Below are 8,443 nucleotides of genomic sequence, written 5' to 3'. Positions count from 1 at the left end.
CGCCATTGTTTTGGTAGAAAGCAAAACTTCAGCGACTTTTGAATATGTGGTCTGTTCTTTCCAACGTTCGCACCAATAAAGTATATTTACGGAAATATGTGTAGAAGTAAAATGTGTCCTTGGCTATTTTTAACGCTCTATATTTGTATCCAGATCCTGCATTCCTTGCGCCGATGGGCGGCGCTTTTGCTCTTATATATTCTGCTGTCATTCCGCTCGTCTGCTTCTGCCGTTTTCCCTCTGCACGCGGGCAATTTTTGAGAATGCTTTGAAGTGAAAATTTTGGTGTTTGTGTGTGCGAACGCGCTCAAAATGTTGACGAAAGTAGGAAAAGGACACCGGGCGTGCTGCGCTGCTTTGTGCTGCAACAACTCAAGGAGAAACCGCGCCAAAATTTTTCCGCTTTCCAGAGGACGACAGGTAAGCACATGCACTTGTTTTTTCGGTACAAAAAAAGCAAGTGTTATCCTTATCAAAACAGCTACAGGGCGAATCAAAATATATCGGTTGTTGCTTTACAGTGAACCTCCTTTTTTATTATTGGCACTGCGCATTTGTCAGTTATGTTGTAAGCATGTAAAACTCTTCTTGGCAGTTTATTGTGAACTGATTGATGCCAGCTGACGTGCAGACAAAAATTTCGCTTCAGTATCGATTTTGTTTGTGGTAGCTTGTAATATTTTTTTTTCGAAATCTTCAAAGTCTGTTTGCCGAATGTTCGGCTTTAGAGCATTCCGATGATCAGTTGCTTGTATTAACAATGCAACATTTCAACGTTTAAAATAGAACCCCCAAACTTATTTACATAGCAGTTGCATTCCGTGTTACGAGATGTTCGTGTTACCTGCGCTAAGGCCGAGCTGCGCTTCGCTTTTAAACCTGTGAAACATTGTTTTCGCCCTTTTTCGCACTCTCTATATTTGTGTCATTTTTACATGTTTTTTTTTATATCCATGCTGTTATTGGTTGCATTTTCTAGGTGTGACGCATAGTGGAAATACACGAAAAGGGCAAACCTCGAAGGACTCACAAGGGCGCAAATGTACAAACAGCTACCGTCTCTGCTCCGACGGCTTCACTGAAAGTGCCTTTGCAAACCCTGCCAAAACACGGCTCATGTGGACGGCTGTTCCCACTGTTGCAGTGGCAGTGAGATCCCCGACCAATGAAGGTAATAAAAACAATTTATTAGTGCTTGTGAATATGTGCGCTTTTGTAGTTGGTTTTCGCACGCCCTATCACCTGATCCATAATTAACGTTCCTTATTTACGCAGGAGTTCAAGGTGTGTCCTGTACATTGTATTTGATGTTACCACCTTAATGTACAAATGCGTTTCTTCGCCACCTAATTAAACGAGAGTGATATCTGCCCTATCTTCAAGGAACATCCCTGGCAGAAGCCATAATGGTTGTGGCTCAAGACCACCTTGGCCAAAAGAGCATCGCCCAGATTGCAGGTATGCACAGGCTGGCTTGTTGATTCTGGGTGTTAAAGAAGGGGCGTGGCGTATGCTTGCTTTGTGTAAAACAAGTATGCATTGTACGGCGCAAAACTGAACTTCAACGAGTGATTTTTTTACGTCATCTTCCATGGCATCGCGTGACGTTTCGCAGCAAAACTTTTTCGACGTGCGCCGTTGAGTTGCGTTATTTTTGTTTGTTATTTTTTCCTATTGTAAGATCATGCGTGGTAAAGGGTGTTCCGAACTGCTTGTGTGGTTAATGAAGTGAATATTTTTCGTCTTCCTGGCGCAGTGAAAGATGAGAATATTTTCTTTTCACAACGACAGAATTTACGTTCGTAAGACGCAGCACTCTTGGCCTTAATTGCTGTAAACGATACATCAATCACCCGCTGTTGGCTTGTATCGGACATGATGTTGCAATTGTAAACACGATGTCGCGGGACTAAATCGCTCCTCGATATGGGCGAAGTTGGTGCACTACTCAAGTGGCCAAGATTGTTCGCAGTCGCTCATTACGCCATGTCTCGCGCACGTTTCGTGTCCGTAAAACCACACAATTCAATACGACAAAGCCAAGTCTTGCGCACGCGCTCCGATGATATTCGTCACTTTGATTGGTGCTGTACGATAGAACTTTTACAGGAGCAGGTGTGCATGTGCCGGTAGACAGCAGCTTTTAAATTGTTTTGTTTAGAACTTAATTACTTCTCGTGCGCCGTGTACAAAATGTAAAGCGAAAGTAAATAGAAACAACCTCTGCACTACTGTAGTAATCTGAGCCAGCTAATAAGAAAATACTAATGGTGAACGTGTTACGTGAATGTACAACAGCAATAAAAACGTTAAACAATGCTTCCTGTCGCTTACAGGAATATTTTTAGTAGAAGTCATAGGGGGGGGGGGTACAATCGCTGTTTAACCACTTGAGTTAGAAAACGCCATTTTATGGAAAACGTGCTGAGGCTATCCAAAACGTGCGAACTTAAACGCCACTCTTTTTTTTTTTGTTTCCAGAAGGCGGTCTTACAGCAGCCAGCTCATCCTCCCCTGAATCACCGTCTCATCTCGGTCATGGTATATATAGGTGTACGATAAAAGTAATAATAAATATCAATAAATGCACTTTTTTCTTGCATACTACAAGCATTACTGAATTTTCGCTACTTCGATGCCTTCAGCGGGTGATCCCGGAGGGCTAGAAGGACATACATGAACCACAAATACTTTAGCAGTGTAAATATTTGTGAGACTTGGTAGGGTTTCATGTCAAAATTGCTTGGCAGCGCAACGCCCACAGAATGAAGAAATAACAGACAAAAACAAGTGCGTACGCGCAACTGACGTGTTATTAAAAAAATGCAAATTATTATCTGTCTTCTTCATGTGGCTTTGATTCAAGAAAATGCCAGTTGCAATTATGAGCTTTCCCTCTTGTGTTTAATCTTCATTCTGTTTTTTATTGCGGCACCAGTTTGCATACTTTCAGATTCTGTAATGTACACTAAGCAAAAAATGTTTTAATCGTTGTTTGTGTGCATGCCGGAGCTGGGCACATGAATCAGAGATATATATAGTTGTGTGAACAAATATAAATACCCTGCGCTCGACGTTCTTTTCGTTTACAGATTCCAGCCAGACACAGGTTGACCCCGAATCGCCAGTGCCTGGACCGTCTGGCCTTTTCACGTGTGGCCGTTCCGATGAGTTTGCGCCTTGCCCGGAAATATTCAACCAGGAGAAACCAACTAAGAAGACCCGTTTTGGTGATGTTTTCTTGTGTACGTGTTAGTAATGTTTGGTAATTTTAATCTTTTTAACTGAACACAGTGGTTCCATCTTTTTAACAATGAATATTAGGGAAATAAATGGACCAAGTTAACTCTGAGAAAATATCGAGTAAAAATGGTGTCGTTTTGTTCCACAACAATATTCATCATCCATCTTGCGTTCCTTTCCTTGCAATAAAGCCGTGCGCCCTGCACTTGCACGGTCACGAACGGTACGCACGCTATCAGCGTGTCATAGCATTTTCGATAAGAAGGTGACCAGCGCCGAGTTTTCAATGAAGGAAACTCGAGCAAGGTGGATGACGATTATTTTTGTGATAAAAAAGACGTCCTTATCACTGAACTTTTTTAGAGTGTTGTAAACAACGACATTACACGAAAAAAAAAAGAAACATAGACAAACACCTGATTCTAGCTAACAGCCGCGACAAAATCCATACATATTTCTCAGAAAGAAAGCTTCTTAGTGGTAGCTTCGTGCAATATACGAGTGGTTGTCTATCCTCTCTTTTTTAACTATTTCGCCATCTTGCGGGATTACACAAAACTGATTTGCAACGACATTGCATGCTCTACGTGTGATAGCTCGAACATATGAAGAGAAGTCCGAGCAAAAAAATGAATGAAAATGTATCTGCCAGCACTCATCTTATGCTACCGTTCATGTATGTTGCCATATCACGAAGCACTATTAATATCAATAGTGGTTTTGATAATCACAACAATCTATCTAAATAGGCGTTATATTCTTAGAGGCAGCTGAATCACTGAAAAAAATTAGGCATTGTGTATGTCAGACTTTCATTTTACGCATCAATAATATGAAGCGATGATATTTGGTCTTCATCTGTCGCCAACGAAATCTCTTTTACCAAAGTACCTGACACTTCCTTATATAGAAGACGCTGTGTTCGCCCTATGTACCTATGCTGACCCAGAGACAAATTATATTCTCTCTTTACAGTTTTAACACCATCTCAACAAGGCCCCAAGAGAAAGGTTTATTCACCGATGACCGCCACCGTCATCTCATGACTAAAGAATGATGAGCAAAGGTATCACAAGTCAGTGAGGATCAAAAGCCGCCAAAAAATTAGTACGTGGGAAACGCTTGACAAGTTAAAGCTTCATTTGAGCCCTGAGTTATACAAACTCTTGGGTAGCCAAGGGGCCCTCCATTGTCGCAAGAGGAAGGAAAAAAGGTGGTCTCTAGAGGTGAAAGAATTCACCTTGAATATGTAATTTCATGGGTCAATTTCGTACCGTTAACTCGCTAAACCGTTCGCTTGGGCATCACCGAGGTCCCTTGAAACGTGGTTGTCCGAAATTCCAATGACACCCGGAAATGTTTCTAATATAGGGGACATTGTTAAAGATGTAGCGAAAAAATTGCCCAAAAATATCACGCATGCGTAATTGTATTTGACGAAATGTCAGTGAGACTAAATTTACAGTATGACACAAAACATGACGTAGTAATTGGATTTTCAGATGATGGCTCAGAGAGGACAACAGCGGTGGAAAATGTAGCGTTTGTAAAACTCCTTTCTTGAATATATCGCGACAGTGGGTGATGCCAGTGGCATTCGCTGATGCCAAAACTGCTCTGCCTGCGGAAAAGATCAATAGATTGCTACTAGCCTTCGAATAACGCGTTCGATGCTCTACCACTAAGCTACTACGGCGGCTGTTGCTACTAGCCTTGATAGCGCAACTTGCCGAATTCGAGCTGTATGTCAAAGCCATCGTGTGCAATCAGAGGTCAAGTACTATTAAATTATTTGATGAATTTGCAGCCACACTACAAAATCAGTACTTTGAAGTGAACGGACACAAAGTTTACTTCTTATTCGACACTCCACATCTTATGAAGTGCATAAGAAATAACCTTCGAGCCCCTCACAAGGTTTTTATTGGCACCGACATTGTGGACTGGAGCTACATTCGCGAACTGTTCGAGTTCTCTGACCCATTTAAAGTAAAAATTGGTGAGAAAATTAACATTGAATCATATTTACAGAGGTTTTTCAGCTGCAAGAAGGTCAAGTTCACGGCGCAAGTCCTGAGCGAGTCTGTATCAGTAGCTATGTCAGTTATGATTGCGCTTGGGAAGTTACCGGCGACTGCTAAATCAACTGCATACTTTATAAAACAGATTGACAAGCTATTTGATTGCCTCAATAGCAAAACTGCCACTGCTAGTACTACTGGCAAAATGAAATATGCTCTAAGTCTCACCTCAGAGCACCTCGCGTTCTTACAAGAGGCAATCAAATTCATATCGTGCTGGAGATTTGACAGCCCTAGACAGTCGCACACCATTCGTGGCTAGCTATTCACCATACAGCCTGTCCTTATGCCGGAGGAAGACTTTCATAAAATTTTTAACTTTACTTTCTTCCTGACTCGTCGCCTCCAGCAAGACTCGCTGGAGAACCTATTCGGCACTTTGAGGCAGAAGCGTGGCTGCAGTAAACATCCGAATGTGTTTTAATTTATCGCTGCGTTGAAACACGTTTTCGTTGGGAAACTGTCAAGCCCATAATCGCGCGGGAATTTCGAAGTTCTCGATCCGCACCTACTTGCTGGGTTGAACTTAGGTGAGCCTCAAACTCGTCAGGTTGTGGTAACAGAAACGCTTTTCCCAAGCGAGACCTCAGGTTAAGACCTCCTTGATGCCACGGAGTAGAATGCATTGTACTGCATCGCGAGTGGCATCGCGCCGCGATTCCTTGAGAATAGGCCAGCAGATTGCATCTGCGAGTCGTTCCTAAGGAGTGGTGATCCGGCATTCCCAGGTTCCCACCAAACCTTAGCCGTGGTTCAGTCTCACGGTAAGGAAGGCGGTCTTTTTGCCGATTCGACGCTGCCTTCTGTTGTTTTCTTTTTCTAGGCAGTGGAGGACGTGAAGGAAAGTTTTGTGGAACACATAGGCGTGGTCGCGCATTTGTGCCGCGTAACTGCTGTGCTGAAAGATAAGTTAAACAGCAGTCTGCCCAAAGAAGTATTTGGCTCTGAAATGTGCCGCTTGTATTTTCGGCGGTAGTTTTACTATGCACGGCTTATGCTGCACATAAGTGACATTAATCAGGCCCTCAAAAAACAGCGTGAGAGAAAGCCCGTTGCAAAACGAAAGCTTCAGGAGCTTCAAAATTAGGCAAAATTATCTTACCAAGAGCTTAATGTTTTTTGTAGGTGCAGTGGTTCTTTGGGCAGTTTCCTGAGTAGGCTATCTTTACAAGACACTTTAGCGCATTTCGATGCCGGCGCAAACAGCGTTCTAGGTATTGACTTTATGCAGACATTTATAGCTAACATGGTTGCGCTATAATGCACTGCTGTGACACGCAAAATTCAAGATCTCGAACTTGGTGCGGTGAAGTTGCAAAATACTAGTACTACTCGGCCTTCTTGCCTAGAATACTTTAGTTTTAATACTAATTAAAAAGAAAGAAGCTCCTTTTATATGTCCGAAATATTTTAGTAAGTCAAGAAAGCCCGCTGTGCCACAAGCAAGTGTATCAGCAAAGTTTAGGGGCTTTCACCATTTTTAAGACGCCTTCAAAAGTCAAATTTTCTTAAGCCAATTACTAAACTAATAGTACAGCTCAGATTCGTCCTATGCTTCCAACATGACGCACGAAGATGGGCTTAGGTGCTCTATAAAAAAAGTAAGCTTTATATTATTCAAGCATATTAGAGGACTGTCTTGAAAAGCGGTCAGAGTAGACCCGTTCGGAGCTATGTGCGAAGGCTGATTCATTAAATGCAGTTGATCTGAATTTGTTTCGCGTCATCCTCCGCGGCCGCCGACGACACGACGAGACCTGCGCAACACGATCGCTTTTGTCAACATTTCTCTATGTCCAGAAAGAGCAAGTTCCGTGATACCTATGTGCATCACTCGGTTCTAACCCAATTTGCAATGACTATTAACATCGACACTTGCATATACTGTAGTTACTTGTTCTCGATGAAAAGCTCTGTCTGCAGGGTGACATTTGGGGTTTGTTTTTGTAGGATTGTGATACTCATATCTAAACAGTGATAGAAAATATGTGCATCATTACAAAGTGCGAGGCACAAGTGCATTATACTGGTGTAGAATTCTGTATTATAATGCCATCTTAGCAATGCTACTGCTTTGAACGAGGCTTCACGCGTTGTATTGAGAAGTATTCAAGTGTTAAATTGTAAATAGAATTTGCTCAACATGTAACGGTGCATTAGCACAAGCTGAGTTATATTGAAAAGTCGCTTGCTAGAGAAGGTTGTTTCGACTAGAAACTTTCATAGAAAATGAAAAAGGAGCTGGTAGTGCTGGGCTCAATGGGCTGGTCATCTGCACTGCATGATTAGTTCATTATGCACGAACGTATTACAATAAGCCGTTGTTTCTGGATAATTGTATTGTGTACACCCAATGAACGTTGGAATCCTGCAAGTATATTTTGTATACGATGAACTGTGTCAAGAATTCTATTATGTTTGTGTACCCGATGCGTAATGACAACTTTTGTATTTATTGTAAGAGATGGACAGCTTGGTGCTAATGTGACCTGTATTGAGTTTTGTCGTTTGCAATACTTTGATAATAAAAACAGTGACTAAACCGCATCTTCCAACTACCTCTTTTTTTTTCTCAAACAAAAGTGTCCCACTTCAAAGCTTGCTGGCTCGCACGCATTCAACTGAGAAATATTTCCAGACAAACGTTTTGTGGTACTGAGAGTCTAAGAAAAGTAGCAACCGAAACCTGGTCGAAAACAATATATGCAAAAGCAGCACAACCTTTAAAAAAATTCAAGCGGTGTTCATTGCCGTTTGCGGCTCAGAAGGCCGTCACGTGCTTGTCTAGCGCGTATCAGACAAGAAGCTCGGCGTTTCCTTCTCTGCCATCAGCAAAATCGTTGCCATAGCAGCAGCAACAATGTTTTGTTTTTTTAGTTTCAAAATTTGACCTACCAAACACCAGGGGACAAATAGGCGATAGTGGCGCAATGTCAATTACCTTTGGGGTATACTAGCCGTGCTTATGACGCAAAATGTGAGCGATGCCACGTAGACCCGCCAATGCCATCGAAGCGCGGAACCGAAGCCCACATCCCACATAGAGATTGCACACATGCGCCCCCGCCCTCCAGCCATGGTGCTCGACGGAAAAAAAGTTTAGACAACTTTTTATCCAA

At 42.3% G+C, this 8,443-nt stretch overlaps 1 protein-coding gene across 4 annotated transcripts; it reads left to right on the top strand.

Moving 5' to 3' along the window:
• The first annotated feature begins 215 nt into the window (after window positions 1-215).
• On the top strand, window positions 216-7,871 carry LOC142776430 (uncharacterized). Of its 4 annotated transcripts, none has more exons than XM_075880066.1 (6): window positions 216-420; window positions 980-1,171; window positions 1,384-1,458; window positions 2,482-2,541; window positions 3,093-3,245; window positions 4,219-7,871. In XM_075880066.1, exons 2-6 carry the CDS (start codon window positions 1,117-1,119, stop codon window positions 4,287-4,289), a joined length of 414 nt encoding a protein of 137 aa, XP_075736181.1. In that variant the 5' UTR covers window positions 216-420; window positions 980-1,116; the 3' UTR covers window positions 4,290-7,871. The 4 variants fall into 4 exon arrangements, with proteins under 4 accessions (XP_075736181.1, XP_075736180.1, XP_075736183.1 ...); XM_075880065.1 differs by having other exon boundaries at window positions 2,482-2,553; XM_075880068.1 differs by having other exon boundaries at window positions 1,276-1,458; window positions 2,482-2,553.
• Window positions 7,872-8,443: the final 572 nt, after the last annotated feature.

This window comes from Rhipicephalus microplus, chromosome X (genome assembly GCF_043290135.1).
Source record: "Rhipicephalus microplus isolate Deutch F79 chromosome X, USDA_Rmic, whole genome shotgun sequence".
NCBI classification, from domain to species: domain Eukaryota; kingdom Metazoa; phylum Arthropoda; class Arachnida; order Ixodida; family Ixodidae; genus Rhipicephalus; species Rhipicephalus microplus.
Note: the sequence above shows the minus strand (reverse complement) of the source record. Positions and strands in the feature narration are given on the sequence as shown.